The sequence below is a fragment of the Sebastes fasciatus genome, chromosome 14, assembly GCF_043250625.1.
Source record: "Sebastes fasciatus isolate fSebFas1 chromosome 14, fSebFas1.pri, whole genome shotgun sequence".
NCBI lineage: Eukaryota > Metazoa > Chordata > Actinopteri > Perciformes > Sebastidae > Sebastes > Sebastes fasciatus.
In genome coordinates, this window is record NC_133808.1 from 22,596,854 (window position 1) to 22,620,598 (window position 23,745).

At 38.1% G+C, this 23,745-nt stretch overlaps 1 protein-coding gene across 4 annotated transcripts in view; it reads left to right on the forward strand.

Moving 5' to 3' along the window:
• The first annotated feature begins 3,291 nt into the window (after positions 1–3,291).
• Positions 3,292–23,745, forward strand: part of LOC141782877 (LIM and senescent cell antigen-like-containing domain protein 1) — a 36,011-nt gene continuing 15,557 nt past the window's right edge. The window contains exon 1 of one of the 4 annotated variants that reach the window (XM_074659706.1): positions 3,292–3,511. In XM_074659706.1, coding sequence (XP_074515807.1) covers positions 3,483–3,511 — 29 coding nt within the window. In that variant the 5' untranslated portion in view covers positions 3,292–3,482. Of the gene's footprint in view, positions 3,512–7,695; positions 7,811–11,664; positions 11,825–20,177; positions 20,556–23,745 lie in introns of those variants that run through there. The other 3 variants (XM_074659707.1, XM_074659705.1, XM_074659704.1) reach the window with 3 other exon arrangements.

A 23,745-nucleotide genomic window follows, 5' to 3' on the forward strand; every position in this document is an offset into this window, starting at 1 on the left:
TCACTTGTTGTGCTGCTGTAATCGCTGAACATGAAAAATTTGTTGCAACTTAATCTGCACAGCTGTTTTGTTGAAAGGACGGTCGTCGTGACAACAAGCACATCCTCCCTGCTAAAGTGTCCTTGAGCAAGACTCCATATCCATACCTATGGGTGTCTGACCATGACCTCTGACCTCCCTGTGGAGGTGGGGGAAAATAAAAGACAATCCTGCACAGAAGCCCCCCCCTCCATGTAAAACACACATCCACCCACTCTTACTCCGGTCCTACCAACGATGAAGATAACTGGCCTGTTCATTTTCTCATTCCAGTGGCAGCTTTATTTGTGATTCCTTCAGCATAAGTGAATGTATTTTTATCTACGGCTTTTATATTTATGTTGGTTAATGTCAGCAGGAGCTATGAGAGATTACTGTATCTATCAAATTGGATCTGTATAAGAATGAATGAGCGTTTTACAGTATGTTAACCAGTTCACTAGAGACAGGTCTTGTTTATTTTCAGGCTATTTCCAACTGTAAACTAAAATAAAGTTAACATGGATGAGAATGTTTCAAATTTCTTTCATTAAAATGCATTTTATAATGTCATTAAGAGCATTTTTTTTTTTTTAAAGAAATCAGAGTCAAAACTTTATTTCATCATGAGGATTTACACGTTAAAGCATACAGGTTGTAGAGATATTTAACAGGATAAAGTGAGTCAGAATGAACACACAAATGCAATAAAAAGGGACTGTAAGATTACCATAAAAGCACAGGGGTGTTACTATTTTTCATCCTGTTTTCAGACTGGGAAATCCTTGATTTTATTGCTGTACATCGCCGTCAGGGAGAGTTTCTCATCTTCAGTCTCAATCTGTGTGTAGTGTGAACCGATTTATCCATAGTTTCTTTGCAGTTATGCATTTATTCCATTACTATGAAAGTCGTCATCCCTCTTGGAGGAGGGAAGAAGAGGGGAAGGGGCTTTCCTTTTAAGGAAATATATGTGGTTTCTAGTGTCATGACGCAGCCAGGGGAGGAAACAACAAATAATAGCTACTGTATGCCAGTGGGAGGAAAGATAAACATGCTATTATCCCCCTGAGGATCAGCACCATCATAACCACCTGGCTGAATGTGATGCATCTCTTCCTTTATTATTCTTCATTTTATCATTTATTATGATCCTCTTATTTTGCAGAGCCTTGCAGAATAGCATCCTAAATTTCTTTCCATCAATCTCTTATGAGAAGTGAAAAGTTATTTGTGTGGGACACATTTCTCGCCATGTTGAACTTCTGTATAGTTTCCGTTGGCCAGAAAAAAATGAAAAGTCAGATTTTCCATCTTGTCCTGAATTGATGCTTCATGTTTAGCCTGAATGATAAACATAGTATGGAGCAAGCAGCCTGCATCAAGTTAATAATAAGTAGGCTACACTGTTAATCTGCTATGATACAAACATATCGTGCAGTGAGGTCGCAGGACGGGTGTTGCCGTTTTCTGGCTGTAATAGAGAAATAGTAATTCTCCAGCGGTAGCAGCTCTCAGACTGAAGGAGAAGCTGCAGAGGACACACAGAACAACAGGCAACCACCGCTGTGGCCTTCAAAATAAAAGCACAGACTTTACTAATTTATGTGAGTGCGTTTGTCTCTCTTAGTCCCTGAATATGACTTCTTGGCCTTGGCCATTTTCATGGTCTAAAAAGGTTATGATTTTCTCTTAAAATACTTGATCTGGGAGCTGTAAATAAATATCACATGATATTATGTGAGACCAAAAGATAAAATATTTGTGACATTAAAATGTGGTGTTCATCAGGTAATCAGTTGTTTTAAAGTTTTTGTTTCAGTTAACAATTTTAACATTATTTTTGTATTGTGCAGCAGACATTAGAACAGTAAAAACCAAAACACCACAAAACAAGCATCGTTATATGTCATTATCTGACAAGAAAATTAAATGATTTAAACATATTGTGCTAGTAACAGGCACAGCTTTTCACTGTCACTTAATTTAAAAAATATATTTTTAATTTCTTTAAAATATTCTTTTTATCTTTATATTCTTAAGGCTTATTTAAAAATAAATAAGTATTATATATATGTATATATACACAACTATATATATATATATATATATATATTTACAAATTTACTTATTTTATATATTTGTATAATTACTTCTTTTTATATATATATATGTATATATATATATATAAAGAAATAAGTAAATTGCAAACATGGTTCAATGGAAGTCGTTTTGTATTTTTAATTTCTTTAGAATATTCTTTTTATCTTTATATTCATAATACTTATTTATTCTGATAGATAGATAGATGGATAGATAGATAGATAGAAATAGATCATTTTTATTTTTCCTTTTATAATTGTAATATAACTTAATATTTTGTAATATAACTTATTATTTTGTAATATAACTTATTATTTTTATAATTGTAATACAACTTAATATTTTGTAATATAACTTATTATTTTGTAATATAACTTATTATTTTTATTATTGTAATATAACTTGTTATTTTGTAATATAACTTATTATTTTTATAATTGTAATATAACTTATTATTTTGTAATATAACTTATTATTTTTATAATTGTAATATAACTTATTATTTTTATAATTGTAATATAACTTATTATTTTGTAATATAACTTATTATTTTTATAATTGTAATATAACTTGTTATTTTGTAATATAACTTATTATTTTTATAATTGTAATATAACTTATTATTTTGTAATATAACTTATTATTTTTATAATTGTAATATAACTTATTATTTTTATAATTGTAATATAACTTAATATTTTGTAATATAACTTATTATTTTGTAATATAACTTATTATTTTTATAATTGTAATATAACTTATTATTTTGTAATATAACTTATTATTTTTATAATTGTAATATAACTTATTATTTTTATAATTGTAATATAACTTATTATTTTGTAATATAACTTATTATTTTTATAATTGTAATATAACTTGTTATTTTGTAATATAACTTATTATTTTTATAATTGTAATATAACTTATTATTTTGTAATATAACTTATTATTTTTATAATTGTAATATAACTTATTATTTTGTAATATAACTTATTATTTTTATAATTGTAATATAACTTGTTATTTTAATGGAGCTTCCCAGCAAAAAGCATGTCACACGATTGTACCTGTATAACCGGCGTAACAATAAACATCTTGAATCTTGAATACTTGGCAAAACAAACTGTGAGTGCGTTTTACTTTGAAAGTCCTGAGCGGAAGTGCAGTACTCGTGTTGACGGTTAATTGACGGTTAGTGGACAGACAGAGGCGAGGCCCGTCTCATCGCCATTCCGCTTCTCTGTGTGTCTGTGTGAGAAAACCAAACCAACACATCCCAGACTGTACAACATCTGGACGTCTGAAAACACAGCAGTCTGGTCCGGAGAGAGAGAGAAAGAGAAAGAGAGAGCGGCAGGATGCTCGGCATTACTGAGATGACCAACGGGTGAGTTAAAGTTAAAAATGGTTTCACTGAAAAGAGACTTTGAGTCTGATGAAGTTGGGAAGTTGACGGTTTGTTCCACTCTCTCATGGAGGAGAGGAGAACTGTGATTTAGTCATCACAAACCTATTTAATAATCTGCCAGGTTAGTGTTGTTCTTCATGTACAGAAAGAAAGCTTAGGTTTATCATAAGAGAATAGGTTGTATCACTAGTGATCCTACATTAGCTGTACAGCTCTAACTCTGTGAGGCTAGTTTAGTCACTTTAATGAATCTCAACTTGGTCACTCAGCTAACTAACTGCTCTCCAGCGCCCTCCACTTTAATGGAACTTCTTTATCTAGTTTGTGTTTCCAGCTTGCTAAAAAAGCTGGAAATACAGCTTGTACTAAAGGGACAAGGACTACAAATAAAGATGAGGAATAGACCAGTCTGTTATGTACACAAGCAGAGAAAAAAATAGGTTTAAATATTATCTAAATATACAGTATATAAAGCACCAATGACCAACAATAAAATAAGAATTATAATTTAAAAAGTTTATATACAAGTCAAGTGTTTTTTAAGTGTAGACAATACAAATAGTGGAAATAAATAAATACTAAATAAATATAGTTTATATACTGTATGTTCAGCGTGTAGGATTTATATTGGCAGTCCTACTGTCCTTGAAACTATCAATTTTATTTCAAAGAAAATAAAAACTAATTAAAATACTAACAAAACTGAAATTATAAAAACATCTACACTTACATTAAAACATTTTTTAATCTGTATGACACATCATAGGTAATATTACAAAACTACTTCTATTGAACCATGTTTACAAATCTATCTATCCATCTAAAAGAATGAATAAATATTAAGAATATAAAGATAAAAAGAATATTCTCAAGAAATTAAAAATACCACACTACTTCAATTGAACCATGTTTACAAATTTACTTTTACTATATACAAGTAAAGTGTTCTTTAAAGGTCACATATTGTAAAAAGTGAGATTTTCATGTCTTTTATATTATAAAGCAGGTTTAAGTGCTTTATAAATACTGTTAAACTATCAAAACGCTCAATATACGGAGAATTACACACAGCCCATATTCAGAAATTCTGCGTTTGAAAGAAGCCGTTAGGATTTCTGTCCATTTGTGATGTCACAAATATATAATATATAGATCATTACACGGTTTTAAACATAAATATTCTAAACGTGTCCCAGTTTATTTCCTGTTGAAGTGTATGTGAATAACATCAGCTGACAGGAAGTAAACATGGACCCAAACTGTTGCCTAGCAACACAATTCAGTTGCAATTCCGTTGAAATGCACTAAAACGGAACAGTCAAAAAACAGTAAACATTTTTTAGAAATAGTATGTTTGTGTTGTTTATCACATGTATGCAGAAGTGAAACGTGAATCCTTAACAGTCCTCTTGAACTGTCAGCCTGTTAACATGACAGATTTGTCAATGGAGTTTGGTTTGGAAAGCCTCTGTCCTGTTGAGTTGATATTAAAGTGACCTGTTTCCTAGATTGTATGTGCTGTTGTCGGGGCTTATAAAGCTTTCATGCGTGGCTTTCAGGTCTCAAAAGAGTGTAAATTGAATCATTGTTGCTGGCAACACACTTACAGTAATATGGTGCATTGGTGTAGCATAAATGTCAGATAAATTAGTTAGCAACAGTTAACCCATTGTCGTCTAATAGCTGCTCATCATCAGTTTTAAATAACAGGAAGATCAGTGCAGTTTTGTTCAGTTGAAGTTGGATTGAATTTAATTTAGTAGTGGTCTTTCTGGCACATGTAAAAAGCATTTGACCAGATCTCCCCCATAAGAAATCTAATTGTGTAAAACCAGATTTCTTTTGATCCTTTCACCCGAGACCTGAGTGCTTGTTATGAATCATGATATTCCGAGATTCAGCTATAGTCAGATTAATTATCTGGAAGGAGGATATCCAAGAAGCAACAAAGACTCTATTGTGTAATGCCTTTATGAAAAGGTATCATCCCCTTTGAGATGTTTTAACAAGATCAGACAACAGACCTGTGAAATCAAAACCTTTTTTCAGTGTGTAGTTGTTTCTTGTTACTCCTTTTCTTCTTATTTTCATATGCTGTGTGTGTCTGTGTGTTGCTTTTGAGGTCATTAGACTAGCTCCTGGCAGGAATGAAAACACTTTTTACCTTGAGGATCAGTCTGAATTCCCACTTCTCTCCACTTCATTCATTAATTTTCTCTCGCTGAACAATTCGGAGATGTGATGAGATAATCTCAGTCCAACGAGGAATGGTCCATACAAGTGTAGGGGAACACAGTCTCACATTCTGCTCTGATAAATGAATCATTGCTTTAGCAGGTTAAGCAGGTTTTCTGGAATCATTTCCATCTTGACACATCTGACATAAAACAAATAATCGTAAAGGCCAAGACACACCAAGCCGACATTGAAGAACTAGAGGCGATGAAGGCCGATTGTTCATCGCCGCCAATTCAACATGCTGAATCATCCCAAAAAAGCTCTGACAAGGGCAGACTAGATCCGACAGTTCGGAACACACCGCAAAAAGGTGCTATGCTTCCGCGACAACGCCGTCAGTCGTTATCAGCTGTAACCGCAGCATGACCACAGTGCAGAGCGGCGGCCATGAGCTAGCCAGTGGGGCACATGCACTAACATGCACTAAAAGGCTATGTCAGCAAAACACAGAGAAGCTCGGATTACAACACACACTTAGGGAGAGCGACTTCATTCTCTGCTCAGGTAGACATTACTCCTCGTCTTTACATTACAAATAGCAATTTGATGCTATATTAATGCTCTGAATATCACATAGAGAACCTTTAATAATTAAAAGCCCAGTAGCTTTAAAGTCAACCTACACTCACACATTAGACAGAAGTGATACACTCACAGAATAGCAGCAAGAAAGATATTTTAAGAATGGATATTTTAAAGGAGGAAAGAGGATGTTCCTCCGTTTTCTGCAGATGAACCTCCTCCCTGCACAGGAATGTCCACACAAACTCACTGGACAGTAGTTATTGCTCTCTGAACCACTTCCTGACCATCCGTTCCCTGGGGACTGCTATTCAGAGCCATGTTTTTTCCACTAGTGTGAATGCTACTGTGTGCACCGCCGACTTAATTATGGCCTGGGATGAATCTGGCTTTTATAAAGCACTCTGGACACTAAAAGCTGTGAGAGGGCAAGTCTTTTAAAGGCCTGAGGATTGCTGCATTCCCAACGTATTACATTTTCATCTGTGTTGATACAACTAGAGCTTAGAAGAATGTCCCGGTCTCCAGTGTGGACTTGTCCTTGTTTGGAAGAACGGCGAATTTGTGTGATGTAGGATTTGGACTGTGTGTACACTGACTGGATGCATGTGGTGTGAAGGAGTGTGAAATGTGTATTGCACCTCACACTGCTGCAGCTTATTTATACACTGACTTATTGATTTTTCTATAGTAGTTCTATAGTCATTAAAGTTATTGAGGTGACACTGGAGGATTTGGATTAGAGGTCGAACAATAGTGGATTTTTAAAGGTTGACATAGTAACAATAGTTTGGAGCAGGAAAAAAACAATAGCTGATTAATTGGCTGATAACTTCTTTACTTCTGCAGCAGCCTATAGTTGGTTGCTTTTGCACGCACCGTCGAAAGCATCTGTATCGAGTGACATAATTTAAATTATTTTGTTGTCAAGTTAACAACACAAACAGTTGTGAAACAGTCTGAAAAGCCAGAGTTGTGTTACATAATTCAAGGCACACCCATGATTATGATGGATCATCCCCACACCCAGTATAATGTGCCAGTGGCAGTCAGTGTGGTCACTGGGTTTGGCCTTTCACCTCCTCTATGGAAGCTAACATGGCAGCTCTATGAGAACTACTTGATTATCCATTCAGTCTGGTCATTGAAGGCTCCTCACACCTCATCCCTCCTCTTCTCTACACCACCTTTTATCTCCCTGAATCTCCCTCCTCTTCCTCACACCCCACCTCCATCCTGACAGGCCGTCTAGGAGGCCTAGACCACACACACAGGGCTACAAGTTTGTGTGCTGGCTTTACATCCACCCGTCTCCCACAAACACATACTGGCACATAGGCACAAGTGAACACAAACATTCACACCCTCCCACACACACACTTACACACACACACCACAGCAAACAGGAAGTGTGGCCATGCAGCCTGAGATAACGGCAGTAGGGAGTGTTTGCAGTGACAGCAAAGGAACTTAAGCAACAACGACAATATCCTCACTACAGTTTGACACCAAACATTGGTAAGATAAATTTATGTTACCGTTAGAAACTAATTGTAAAGGTAGCATTAGCAGTAGGGCTGCATTACTTGTGTCATGTGATGGTATTACATTGTCTATAATAGAGCTGTGTGCATGCATGGTCTAACACCTCTGTTGGATATTGTATTGTTCTGGATTCAGTCTCAGTTGTATTTCCTGTCTGTTGTGTTTTATTTCTATTAGAGCTGCAACGATTAATGGATTAGTTGTCAACTATTAAATGAATTGCCAGTCATTTTTTTCAAGAAAAACAGAGCTCAATTCTCTGATTCCAACTTTAAATGTGAATATTTTCTGGCTTCTTTGCACTTCTATGACAGTAAACTGAATATGTTTGAGTTGTGGATAAAACGAGACATTTGTCATATTGGCTTTTGGGAAACACTGATCGACATTTTTCTGACATTTTATAGACCAAACAACTAATCAATTAATCGAAAAAATAATCGTCAGATTAATCAACAATGGACAACAATTAGTTGCAGCCCTAATTTCTATTTAAACTGTAACCAGTGTGCTGTCTTGACCAGGTCTACCTAGAAAAATAGATTTCCTTCCCAAGGGACCTCCTTGTTAAATATAGTAAATATAGTTCAATTAAAAAAGAAGCTTATTTTGCCTGAGAAATTCCAGCTATTGGGAAGTTAGCTTGATGTCAGAGATGTTTTATTGTGGCTCAGCATGCGGACTATTGTATATGTACTTGTTTGTATACTTCCTCTTATATGTGTGAGTGATGCCAAGATTCCTATTGGTTTAAATTAATGATAAAAAGGTCCTATGGACAATAGATAAAATGCTAGAATATTTGAAGAAATAATTCTCTTAGTTTTCTTCTCTTCGGTTTCCAGTGAAGAGGTTTAAAGTTGATAAAGTAGTTGTTGTACCAGTGTTGTCCACATGGTGGCAGTGCACTCATGTGGCAGAGAGGTTGTTTCTGGAGTGTCTCTGGCTCATAGGAAATGTCTGCTCTGTTGTATCTGAATGGGAGTGTGTGTGTTAGATGAGTCAGTGTGAGTGCTTTTAACAAGACAGCTATCTCAGCACATTTATACCAGCACAAAGCTTCAATCCAAAACACAGTATTAGCTTTGAAATCCCAAAGTGGTCATGGTGCCACCATTGCTTACACATTAAACTATACACAGAGCAAATGGCATAGTTTGTTGTCACTGTTGGGAATGCACATCCCAAATAGACTGAACTAACTGTGAGTGAGTTGATCTCAGATATGAAGCCTCAAGCGATGATTCATCATGAATGTTCTGGCGTACTCAGACATGTCAGCCTGTGTGACTGCGACCTTGTTGCAGCTGCTCTCCAAGATGTGAGGCTGATTTTAAACTTAAGTTCAACATTCACATTCTACGCTTTGACTTTGCGTGTGTGTGTGTGTGTGTGTGTGTGTTCGTCAAACCCATGTGGAATGCTGAACAGGTCAAGGCAAGCTGCTGAAGGTGAATCCACATAGTATGACTGTGAACTGTTCAAAGGGCATGTACCTGTCTGTACATATTAAGGAGAGACATGGTTTTCTGTCAGCCATGAGTCCACCCACAACCATTTAACACCATAGGAGACGGAATGATAATAAACAGTTACCTAAATTAGCAATTTTAGAATTACATTGCTAATCAGATTGCATGTTAAGATAAGATAAGATAGACTTATTGTCCCAAAGGAAATTTGTCTTACAGTTTGACATGCAGTATCTGCTGTTAAGAAATACAAAACATCATAGTGCGTACATACAGGACATACACAGACTGTCCCCAGTCCACATGCACACACGTGTGTACAGTTAAGATAAAAGGCAGCGTCACAGTGGGTAAGGATCTGGCCAGTTTGCCATGTAGGGTTTTGATGGACAGGGGGGGACAAAGGAGTTCTTAAAGCGGTTGATCCTGCACCTGAGGGAAAGAGCTGGTACTCAGGATGGAGGACATGTTTGGGGTCTGAAATGATCTTCTGGGCCTGTCTAATGTTCTGTTTTACAGAGCTGCAGTCAGTAGTACTCTGTTTACATCTGTTTCTACTTTGGCTGCTTGTTGACTTTGCTCATTTGGTTTTGCGTCCTCTGACCAATCCTGTCCCTGCTTTTGATGACGTCACAGCTTCTTATTAGTAATTATACATGCCGGAGGGGCAACTTTCAGCTCCGTCTGAAATTATGCATCTGCTGTGTTTTGTGTCTGTTTGGGAGGATCTCTTGTTCCCACATAACATAGTGATGAATTATTCATAGATTGACATTTTCCCCTTTTTCAATGGTTAGTTGTTTCTGGTGGGAAGTAAATCTCACAGTTTACAATGGAGGAGTTCAAAGTCAAATTGAAGAGCAGAAACTTGAAAATATTACTCCATCATAGGTGGCATTGTTCTACAGTTTAATAGTGAAGCTTTTCTCGGCTTGTATGTTCCCATGCTTCTAAACAAGCTGCTGTTCAGATTAAAATGCTGACTGCAGTTTTTTTTTTACCTTACTATTGCTCCTTGCTGTGTTCAAAACATGCCTGGCCTGGATGCGGGCTGATCATAGTTTATATCCAAACATTGATTCCTCAGGTTATTGTGTACTTGATATGGCCAGTTGCTCACAATTTTGCTTTGATGCATAACTTTCACACTGTAATTAAATTGTATTTTAAACTTTTCTTTTCATAAATTGAAACTAGGGCTGCACAATTAATCGAAATTTGATCACACAAATCTCACCATAGTCATTTTAATACGTTTTTCAGTGAAAATGAGAATAATGTAAAAATTACCATTCCTTCTAATATCGCAATTTTAAATCATATCGCAATTGCAATATCAGTCAAAATAATCGCAATTAGATATTATTTTCAAAATCGCTCAGCCCTAATTTAAACGGTGATACTTTGAACAATGATTTTTATCTGACGTTATTGGCCTTTCACACATTTTGTGGGATATTGTGTCAATGTATGCGTTGATACATTCGTAAAAAAGGAAACTGCAGTACATACATTTTTTACTAAAGAAAATTACTAGAGAAAATTCTATGCATATTTAACTCTTATTTTTTCTTAATCCATGTTAAATGCATTTTTATTCATAGTTTTTCATATTGATTTAATTTTCAGTGAAATTTACTAGTTAATATTAACCATTATCTTTCTTTGCTGTGTCTGTAATTATTGATCATAAAGTTGATTGTGCAACTGTAAAATGTCCTGCCATAGTTCATGTTTTCGTCATAGCTCTTTATGACCATACATGAGGGATTCTTGCCAAAAATGTCATGTATAAATATAAGGTACAAGTAGTGACTGATTTCTTTTCTTTTTTATCTCTAAATTATAGATATTTAATTGCGTTTAGCCTCAAACATCCAATATGAGTCAGGCTGTGATGCTGACCTCAGATGACATTTTTAGGACGATCAGTGCATCTCTAATCCACACATAGTTATCAGTACTAAGGGCTTGCCATTGTATATATGTGTGTGGGAAATGTCCTTTCTTTTTCTCTTCTGTTGTTTGTACTCTCTCTTGTCTATCTATCGGGCTTTCTATTTAAACAGAGGAATGAGCCAGGGAGACGTAGGAGGCAAATAGAGACAGCGGGGGTAAAGGCCGGAGAGGGCAATGCCTCTCTTCTTCTTCTTCTACTTCTGCGACTCTTCCTCCTTTTCTCTCCCTGTACCTGCTACAGGAGGGGGAGGAGGAGGAGCAACAAGTATTTGAAAGGTGTGCTGGCTGTGAAACCACACCTCTGTCCTTTTTCTCAAGGGCCCTAGAGGTGTGTTTGAGAGAGAGAACGAGCGCGGCACAATACTTCCACTTCTTCGGAGTATTACTGTGGACTGAGTGTTCTGAGCAGACAAGGGGTAGGAAGGAAGGAAGGGAGGGAGAGAGGCGAAGGGGAGATGAACTCTTTGAGGCTTAAAGAGTTGTCAAACTCAGACTTGTACAGGCGAAGACAGGAGAGACCAGACAGCTATGGAAGTCTGGCTGGGGATGGCTTCAGGTGAGTCTGTGAAGCTTTTAATCCTCTGTCAAACTATATTGATGAGGCTGCATTTTGAGAAATGTTGATTCAACTCTATGATGATATTTGTGCCGGTGTTACTCATATTATATTGTATGTTGTGTGTCGCCGATATTCTTCCCGCCACTTGTTTGTGAGTCCTTTTTAACTAAGAGTGTTCTATGATACAAGAGTGTTGCACAAAACCAGCCCACATAAATAGCTTTAAATAGCTCCAGATAGAAAGTCTATGGTGCAACCACTTAAGAATGCCAAAATTAACAATAACCATACCGGGCTCGTACAACGTGCCAATTTATTTAATTTTATGTCCAGCATCGCCATTGGCTGTCAAAGAAGCTGTGGTTGTTTTTTATTGGATCCTGTTGTGTAAATGCTTCTGATGACTTTTAAAATTAGCTGATGGCCCAACAGTCACTCTTACAACAGTTTCTCTGCTGCTCATTGCAGGGTTACTTCCTTGTGTCACACTTCTCCACAAATTGTTTGTGGAGGTGTTTGGCCAGCTAATATATATACAGTATATATGAATCATTCTCCATTTCCACGGTCCCTATTTTTCCAGATAAGTAGATAAAATAGTTTTTTCTATTTAGGTTTTGTGAACTATTTAACTATTACTTTTGATGTACTGTGGTCTTTGGGGTTGGTTGTGTGATCATTAGCTGGAGCGGATTGACACTGTCTTGCATAATGTAATGAATCAGAGAGGGTTTGTTTGTGTTGCAAACAGCATCATTACCAAAGAACCTTTGAAAGAAACTCCTTTTCTGTGTGTCGTTTACTGACAAGGATAGATAAGGTGAGATGTGGTGGAGTATTTGATCAGTAAATACTGCAGCTGATGGCTGAATTCCTCCCAGTTGTGTGACCAGCAGTGATGGACAATGTACAACATGTGCAGTCTTTTGCAATATCCGTTTCACAATACAATAACATCAGTTTTGGAAGGTCTTTTTTTTTTATGTCTTTCACAACCACCTCTCTGTCTGTCTCTCTCTCTCTCTCTCTCTCTCTCTCTCTCTCTCTCTCTCTCTCTCTCTCTCTCTCTCTCTCTGTAATCCTGAAGTGATTAGAGGAATGTAGTAATGTGAGGAATGTGGACAGAAAGAGGGAGCTCTCTCTTTAGAGGTGTCCCCAGTCAAACCAGCCTTGTAGCCTCCCTCCTCCTCAGGCAATGGAAAAATAATTTGGTGTCAGACGGGTTCTTATATATTGTTTTCACAAGTCTATCTATGTATCATTTAATACCCTTTTCCCACCAAAATTAGTGTATATGCAGGTTTTTAAACTGGAAAACCCGCTAAAAATAAGCGATAGACTCTCTCACCATTGCGTGTATGCCGGTGCCGTTGCACTGGCCTTTCTGTGTTTTTTCCTGCTGTGTCACGTTCGACATCACGAACGCCTCAGCTGGCACTAGAAGCAGGTTTAGTAAACAGTGAAAATGTTACGGTGGTTACTTATTTTTTTATATCTGTTACTTGAGCAGTGGAAAGACTAACAAAGAAGTTTTTTGATGAGTTTTATTTTGTTTCTGTTTTGTTTTTGTTTCTGTCTGACTGGAGTCCGTGATTTTATTTATTATATATTCACTTCAACGCGCGTCACATAGCATCGTGCCGGAAAAGGGGCGAAAGTTAGCGTGACCACAAGGGTGTCATGTTTCCGTCACTGCCGATCGGAGCTGGAGCCGACGAGTTATTTGTCCCGAGAATGAAGTCTGATTGTAACCTTTCCCACTGAAGACAAAAACCAGATGTTAGCGGGTGTTAGTGGGTTTTTTGTCCAGTGGGAAAGGGGCTTAAGAGAGGGACAAAACAGTAACACTGGTGAAAAAAGCTTTAGGAGAGTCAAAATCAAGGAAACCCTGTCAGTGGTGGTGAGAAAGAGAATATACATTTATTAGTTTTGACAAAAACTAGCCTGTAGTAAAACAAGAATCCCATTCTGTTGTGTGGAACTTCTTCAGATTCAAACATGATGATGACAGTCACAAGTATATTCTTTGCAAGAAATATTTTGCCATCTGAACCTCCGCAGGGAAACAACTCAAATTCTAACCATCTGAAAAGTCCGTAGAAAATGCAGTAGTGACAAAGTTATTAAAAAAAATAGCAGGAAGTTTCTGCCAGGAGCCTTATATAGTCCATTGTTCACAATGAATACCTTTTAATTTACCATCATCCACTGTGTCCTTTCCCGTATTTGTCATGTACTAGGAGCCGGGTTATGACACCATACCCACCTGACTTTTTATTTAAAAAAGTGCTTTCCCTAAATACTTTATTCACAATTGTGCAGTCTTAACATGCTAACTGGGTTTAATTGGTGCTTATCCTGAAAACAATTGTTGTATGAAATAAATACAGAGCTAGGTCCACAAAGCATCTGCTTTCTTTCACACTTACAAGCACCATTATCATTAAAAGGAAATTTGCCACCTTCTATGTGGATGTTGAGTCACTGTTGATGGTAAATGTAGTCAATTGAAGCAATAAATTCCTCAGTACGTGCTATGTTGACCGAGTGAGCCATATCCTCTTGACCTTTCTCCGCTGCATGTCTTTGGCCATATACTCTGGATCGAATAGATAAATCTGAATATCCATATCGTCCATAACATCGTCTGCACTCATATTTTGGGATGACATTTTCACTGTTGGAAACGTAGCTAGTTTGCAATACAAGCGAAGACAAGTTTTGTTTTTGAGCAGCATCTAGAGCATGCGCGCCCCCTGGTTACCCGAAGGCGGAAACTAGAAATCAAAGCTAAAATAGCCTGTAGTTCTTCCTCGCATCCAACTACGTCACTGTCACGTCAAATGATGGTGCTAGATGCAGGAAGAACAACAGATTTTGCAGCTGCGTACTCTGCAAGCTTTCTAGGTCAATATAGCACACACAGAGGAATTCATTGCTTCAGTTGACTACATTCACCATCAACACTGACGGGACATCCATATAAAATGTGCCAAGTTTTCCCTTCAAGTGGCATCACTGACCCAAAGTGAAACACACCATGGTTTCAAAGAAGTTTTATGAATGTGAAAGCAGACCTAATCATGTTGAACATGTCTTTCATTTACAAAATGTGACAAAATAAATAATATAATCAGCAACATTGTAGTAGTACATTAGGAGTTTTAAATGAACCTGGTAGCCCCTTATTACCATTACCATTTGGTAATTACTTTACAGTATTGAGAAAGTGTATATAAGGTGTTACGTCATCCTTTGGGCTGAATGTGTTCCAGGCTGTCCTGTAGAGTTAAGTGGAACTGACCCGTGATGGAGGTCAAAATGGGCGTCGGGAACAAAAAGTGCAAAACAAAAGGAAATGTTAGTCATGAATTATGTTTGCACAGTCACTGAATCAGTGTGTGCCACTGAGTGTTACGTGTGTGTGCGCTTGTGTTAGTGTGTAAACTCAATGCCCTGCCAAAGGAAAAATGGTTTTGCCCAAGCGGCCCTCATGTCTATGTTGCCATGGTTGCTGTTGACTCTGTGAGGGGGAGTTTGTGGGTTTGAAAGGAGGGTGTGTTTGATTTGTTTCTTTGGCCTGAATCTGCTCGTCTCACACCTGCTGAGAGTCACGGTTGGTTTGTTGCTTGGGTCTGGAATTTTTCAAATGTAGTCTGCAGGCACCTTAAGACACATTAAAACATAAATATTCTGTAACATATATTTATTTTAACTCCTGGACTATGTGATTTAATTCAAGATTATGACAGAACAATTATCAAAATTATGTTTATTTTATATTGTAATAGTTTGGTCACAATAACGACACTGGACAATGTTCAGATTGGCCCAGTTCTGTGCAATGTCCCTGAGTGAAGGTATCTACAGATATACTCTACAACCTCTTCAGATAACTTTTTGGTTTCCCTAGCTGACTTATTTGAAAATGTGGAATCCTGTATATTTTATAACCTAATCCATCATCATTAGATATCAAAATCAATATGAAGAAAATACATCATCAGTTGAGGTTTAAGTGGGAAACAAAGAATTCAACGGCAAGCTAAACAGACAAATCCAAATGAAACACCAACAAGCACCAACTGAAAACAAATACTTCCAGGATCATGCAGATCAAGCAGTGATATAGTCTACGAGGCTTGCATTGGAAACAAACCCTTGTCTGCTAATCCTTGGGGGTTCAGGCGGTGTAGCGTCACTTTTTTGGGACACTATATAAATGTCCATAGTTTGTTTTGTTTATTAGTTTATTTATATCTAAGTTTTAAATTCCTAAATCCTTCTAGCCTACCTAATGCCTTTTTTTCAGATTAGTTTTTTAATGAGTCGTTTTAGATTTTGCAACAAATGTTTTTTGCAGATGGAAGCCCACATAGGCTGTTGAGAATCACTGCAGATTATATACACAAATCCCCCTCTGTTAAAAAATGAATGGCTTTACCTCCATAGAGGTCAGTTCATTGGAACAGCATTATTTCTTACCTCATTTTCCACGTGACCTGACCTGTGATCTCCCCAGTGACCTTTAATGACCCCATAAGGAAGTCTCAAAATCCTATCCTGCAGAGGGAACACACCAGAGACACTTTGTCGACTGCTGACAGTTGCTGTAGCCATTTTTAAGCTCAGGTTGGCATTCATATCAGCACTCAAACGCTCTCTCTCTCTCTTTCCCTCCTTCCCCCTCTCTCTCCCTCTCTCTGTCAGGCATTGAAAACCTTTGCTCTTTTAGCTAAAATATCAGATTATTCCTTTATCTGACTGATCAGAATTTTAATATTTAACTACCAGTGGTCTAGGAAGCCCCAGGTGTGTAGTGTGACATTAAAATATATTCAGCACACAAGAGAAAGAAGCCTTACCTTCCATGTCAAATGTCCAAATCTTGTCAGGCTTCAAGTAGTGCGTTTGTGTCCAAAGCGTCCTCTGAGGAGCTACAACAGAGGTTGGCGTAGCTGCTGATATAGCGTCAGTTGTATCAGAACTGGAGAGTATTTCTTCATTGAAATAAGAGCAAAGAACGACACGGAAGGCTTTTCTCGATGGAAAAGATGTTTTTGCTCTTCTCCCGACTCTACTCCTGTTAGCCTGTGATAGACGGTGATAAACAGATGGTTCATCCAATCACCTGCCAAGTATTTTTTGAAAGTGCCCGCCCTTTTCCAAACAGTTTCTAACAAACCATTTAGCGCATCAGGTTAAATGAGGCCCCCTCCTGCCTTTTAATATGATATATAAACCATCTTGAAAGGATTGAAAGGATAGTTTTTTTCCCTCATTTTATTTTATATAGTATTATTTATTATATATTTTATTATTTAAAGTGACATTCCACTCTTTTATTTTACCATGGTTGGTGGTTGACACTGTGGTCTGTGAGAGTTAGTGTGAGTATGTCCATGGCATAACAATACTGCACACTGGAAACACTGGTCACAATGGAATTCACTTTTGAAGCAGATGCACCAGCATGTTTCGTCTTCTTGGCTATCTCATTAGAAGAAACGTTCCATGTTGTGCAACTTTAATTTATTGCTCTGTTCTTTATTTTTATATGTGTATCAGTGAGTGAGGGAGAAAGGACTGGATGTGCTTTACTTTTTTGTTGAGAATTGTTTTCTAATCACTTGTAAGTAGTGGGAGTTTGAAGTTGGTCATGAAGAACGGTGTGTTGCAATAACATTCGTAGCCTCAATCTGATGATTTTGACTCTAAACTGTACTCTACTTCTATTTAGTCTAATGTATATATATTTAAAAGCTTAATAATGTTCAATGCTGAAGTTTAATTTCGCCCAAATCAAATTTAAATGACTCTGGGCAGCATGATTCTCAAGCTCTCATTTTAGGGTGGAACACCCTTCAACATGGCAACAACTGTAATCTGGTGGAAAGATTACGTGTGTTTCCTGTTAAGCTCACACCCTCTGTCCATTGTACCCCAGTCAGTCAATACTGGTTCCCAGTGGGTGAGATTCCCAACAGAGCCCCAGCTACGGACAGGAGACTTCTCTGCAGTCATTGTTCTGTTTTGGAAAAGCTCTTGAAGCTTCATGGTGCCTGGTGAAATGTTTGTCTCACTATGTCATTCATTTCAGAACCCAGACAGTCCCTTGATAGAGACTGAGTACAGTTTAAATACACTACACAACAATACACCACTGCTTGTGTTTAGAGAGCAGTCTTGAAAAGAATACAAAACATGCTAATGTGCTGTATGTAGAAAAGATAATGCATTTTTAGAAACAATTTAAATCTTTTTAAATAAAAAAATGAGGGCCGTCAAAGTTACGCAGTAATAACGCGTTAACACAAAATCGTTTTAACGTGACTAATTTCTTTAACACGTTAATGCAATCAATCTTTTAGAGGTTGTAGCGGGTTCATACTGGCATTATATGGAACTAGAGAACTTAAGGAATCCATTGGTACCAACCATGTCATACTTGTCGCGAAATTTTGTACGCGAAATTTTGGCAAGGAAAAACTGTCATGGTCATTTTAAAAGGGGTCTTCTCGACATCTGACCTCAAGATATATGAATGAAAAAATGAGTCTCCTCTTTACAGACACGCCCACTTTATGATAATCACATACAGTTTGGGGCAAGTCATAGTCAAGTCAGCACACTGACACACTGACAGCTGTTGTTGCCTGTTGGACTGCAGTTTGCCATGTTATGATTTGAGCAAATTTTTTATGTTAAATGCAGTACCTGTGAGGGTTTCTGGACAATATTTGTCATTGTTTTGTGTTGTTAATTGATTTCTAATAATAAATATAGACATACATTTGCATAAAGCAAGCATATTTGCTCACTCCCATGTTGATAAGAGTATTAAATACTTGACAAATCTCCCTTTTAAGGTACGTTTTGAACAGATACAAAATGTGTGATTAATTTGCGATTAATCGCGATTAATCATGGACAATCATGCGATTGACAGCCCTAAAAGAAATGTGAATGGATGACTTTGGATGTTATATGCAGTTTGTTGGCCCATACTATGTATACAAACTATCTCTTGTATACACAGACACAAAACAGCAGCTGCCAGCACCTAGTTTGGAGTTGAGGCTCCACTAGGTGTCTATTTGTAGAATTATGGAGTCATGTAGAAGACTGTTAAACTGAAGCAATCAGAGGCATGTTTCAGCTGGACACACACACACACACACACACACACAGGCCTAGAACACTATGTATTTGACTCTTTGTAGACTCATTTATCATTGTTCATCCCTTAGTTTTGCAGAATTCACTCAGCAGCAACCGCTCTCCAATGGAGCGTCAAACATGTTTGTCCCACTGGAGTGTATTTCCAGATTTGGCTTGATGTTGTTTTGATGGTTTGGGAAGTGGTCATTAATTTGAGATGCCAGTTTAACCACATAAAGAGCTACCATTTACCCAGAAGAGACTCCGATTTGTGGGTTTAAAGGAATGCCTATAAGACCAATATGGGATTTCTGATGACGATTAACATATTTCATAATTATAGCTTCAGATAGTTGTTTAAACTGATATTTAAGCAGTTCTGTTGACTCAGTTGGAGAAGACGCACCATGTTTCCATTATATTTTAATGCTGTCAGGGAAACATAAGCAGTCCATAAACAACCACATGACATGGCTAACCAGTAGGTGGGGAGGGGGGAGTATATTTGGAAATAGTGGATGTGTACGTGAAAGTGCCAAGACAGAACCAACCAAGGGGAGCACGCAATGCAATTGAAAACAGTAGTGTAAAACTTCTGCATTAAATCATTTCAGATTCAGATCCCAAACAGCGTAGCATTAATCTGTTACAGAGTACAGACCATATCTGGCTCCAATTTCAGCCCCTGTATGTTGTGTACTGCGGCTTGATTTCTTGATCCAATCTGTTTATACAATGGCCAAAATAAACAGTAATATGTCTGTTTTTGTCATATTGATATCTTTAGCTAGCGTGCAACATTTCCACTTTGCGCAATACTTTGAGTTGGAGCCACGTTGTTATAACTTCCAGAAAGCTGTGAGTTCCAGCTGTTTAACACACACACACACACACACACACAGATTGATAGCACTGGTAGATATAAGCCATAGACTGTAGGTAACAGGGATGCAAAACATTAAAAAAAATACAGCTAAGGATTCTGTGTGTGTGTATGTGATGGCACAGTGACCTCTATCTGGACAGGCGTCAGGGTGGGCTCTTTAGTTTCAGTGACCTGCCCAGGAATAGACAGCGAGTGTGACAGGAGGGGAGTGTGTGACTATGTGAGAGAAAAAAGAGAAAGAGTTGATGAGGGAATGAGAGAAAGAGGGAGTGTGTGTGAGGGAGAGAGAGGGAGAGTACTCCCAGCGCAGTCTGATCAGTGTTTCAGTCTGCTTCTTGCTATGTGGATTACAGCTCACACTGCTTACTGGATTGCCATTCCCATTACTGGAAACTTACATTGAACAAGCACAGGAGGATTTCTATTGGAGCGTTGTGGTGTTTTGACAGTAAATTTGGACTAGATGAATATGGAGATGAACGGTCGCGTCCTGCCACCGTCGATACCTGAGGATGGGGAAGCGCCGGACCATGTCTCTCATGGGGAGAGGAACGGTTACCACCAGAGGCTTCGGGGCGGTGACGGGGGAGAGACTGATGATGAGGTCCCGGTGTCCAAGTCCCAGAGACGAAAGAGTGATGTCAAAGTTTATAAGGAGTTTTGTGATTTCTATGCTCGCTTGTAAGTACACAGTTTAGAAGACAGGTGTTAAAGCACTGGTTAGTTGTCGACCAAAAGTTTTGCCCTTATGACGACACGTACCTTTAATTATATCTAGTAAATAAGTTTTTTTTAATATTACTTTTATATGAGATGTTTCACCAGAAAAACCCTACTAGTGTGGTGTGAAAAGATTTTACTCAGCAGCCAGTAAGTGAAACCTGCCTCATCCTCTTGAAAGAAGCTTCTGACCCACCAAGAAGTATTGACTTATTATGGCTTTAACATGATGTCATTATCTGTGGTAACTGTAGTATCTCAGGACAGGAGCTGTGGTTTGATTCCCTGGCTTGTGATGGTTGTGATTGGTGGATGATTTGTCAAATCACTAAATCACAGTCACAGACAACTGACATGGCAGTTATTACTACCAGGAAAAATGGTATGAGGTAGTGCATGTGTGTGTTAAGGAATTCGGTCTGCTCGTACACTGACATGGTATTAGTGTAAGCTTACTGTAGTGTTACAGAATGTGAAGAATTCTGATATCCCAGTAGCCAGGGTTACCCGCCAGTTTGATTCTCTTAAGACAGGCGCCATGTTTGTGCAGTAATAGCCCTGAGAGCTACAGGATGGAGCACACAGGAAGGGCTATTTTTGTGCCAAGTTGTTATGCAAAGTAGAGTATGCCTACTGGCATTCTAAGTATGTGGGCATGTGTGGCAGGAAGGCTAAATATACGTACTATATTTCTGACTGATCTGGCCTCATTGTAGGGTGTAGGAAAACATGGACGTGCGGTCACCCACGGGTTTGTGAAGGGGCATTTGGATGCCTGGAGTTTTCCTGTCAGTCATGGAGACGTTAAAGCCCCTATGTGTGGTATTTTAAAATGCGTGCCTATCTGTCTATATGATATCCAGAGCATTAATATAGCAGCGAACAACTATTTGCTATGTAAAGATATAGAGGAGTAATGTCTACCTGAGCAGAGAACAAAGTGGCTCTCCCTCAGTGTGCTTTGTTGACATATCCGGGCCGGCCCCGTGTGTCTTTCAGTGCATGTTCGTGCATGTTAGTGTGCCCCACTGGCTAGGTCACGGCCGCCGCTCTGCAGTGCTCACATTCAGCGGTTACAGCTGATGATGCCGCCCCTACCGATGGTGCCATTGCGGAAGCGTAACGCCCATCCTCCGGTTAACACTGTCAGCACTGTTGCCGTTGTTTTCACTGTTAGCGCCGTTAGCTGCAAGCCGCCGGCTCAGCCAAAGAACATTTATTGCCAAGAAGTGAAAGTCAATTGTTCGTTCCTTTGCAACATCAGCGCCCAGCAGCAAAGCTACGCTTCCGCCATTTTGGACTGAAAGCAACTACCGGACGCCAGTAACAGTAGTTGCAGCTGTTTAAAAAGAGTTGTACAAAAGTAAAACAAAATTATTTCTATTCTATTGTCATATTCTATCGAAAAGGCCTGTGTTGAACAATAAAATATTATAAATATAATATAATAGCATTTTCAGTCCAAAATGGCAGCAGCGGCTGTTGTCAAAAAACACTGGAGTTTCGTCTCTTTGCTTCTATACTCTTTGGTTCAGCCGTTGCCAAGTTGAGAGCCTCGCGGAGGCAACAGAAATACTCCCAATCTCACATTCAGCATCTTTAAGTGACTAATATATAAAAAAGACAGATATTGTTTTACTAAAATTTGGTCTTGGCAGGTGTTATATTGTATAACCTGGTCCATGTCTGTCAATATGATTTGAGTGCACATTACTGTACACAAACTGATGATTAGGGCTTTAACTTCTGGGTTGAAGAAAAACACAAATACGCAGTAATAGTACACAGTAAGAACTGTCGATAGGAAAGACGTTGACTGAGCTTTGAATATTCAGACAGCTGTCAGCAATATCTGGGTCTCAGTTTTCCATCATATTGTCATAACAGTTGAAAATAATGACGGATTATTTTGCTGCGTACAGTATATAGCCTTATAGTGTTTGCAGATGTGTACAGAGGAGAAAGTAGAGGAGATGCAAAAGAAAAGAAACTGAAGACACATGGAGACCAGCAGAGGGAGGGTGGAGGGAACAGAAGGTATTCATAACACAAAGTGATAGTCTGTTGCATCCTTTCCCGTAGCTGACAACCAGCCTCCATTTATAGTCACAGATCAGCATGGTGGGGTTAACAAGGTGGAAGGAAAGTCATATGGATTTTTTTTTTTTTTTAAGAAACCTGCTCTCAATCCACTTCTGTCTGTCTGGATACAATACATTTGCCATAAACTGATGTTGAATCTAAAAATTGTCATAACACAAACCCTGAAGTGAACACTCAAAAGTAGAGGTACAAGAGTACAGATTTCACAGATGTAACATTTTGGTCCACCATAATGGTGCAAAGTAGTTTTGTGATTAGTTTAAGATACAAATTGGTATCACTACACAATTTTGTTTTAGGGCACTTTCTCAAGCCATAGTCCATTTGGCTAGTCCGAATCAAAGTGAAATTGATACTTTTGGTTTGTTTTTTTATTTAATCTGCTTCGGTTCACAAATTAAAGTGGAACAAATAAAGCAATTAATTTGCTGAGGAGCGTGTACGAAGGAGCAAATTTATCTTGAAGACAATGGAGTAGAAGCGCTGCTGGGTCTCGTAATCACATACAGGTGCTCTTTGGATCCTTCAGGTGCATTGTGCTTATTCAATCTTGTAAAGGGCTTATTGCATGGGTTGAATATGGTCCCAAAAAAGCACAAAATGCAAGTCTCCCTCAAAAATAATCCAAGGCACACTGTAGTGTTTGAACAAAATTAAAATGCCTTTATTTTACATAGCAATAATTGTTTAAAATGGCCAACGCATTGCTACCAACGTAGGTCTTCATCAGGGTCACTGTGACCCTGACCCCCCAGGTGAGACCTCTCGCACTCATGTTCGTCGGTCATGTGTTGTGGTGGAGATATGAAGACAGATAAGAGAAACAAATACTATGGCACCGAACATGTGGATCTGATTTTTATACCCACATCTCTGAGGGTACGACATCATTAAATCATGGGTAGATATGCCCTGAAATTAGGTCCTGGCACCGCAAATCTCAACAAATGCCCGCACAGGCAGCCTGCATTTTGGTTCGCTAGGAAACGGTCCGAGACCACCTCTCATAAGCGGTCTTGGACCGATTGTTTCGGTCCACAACACAGTA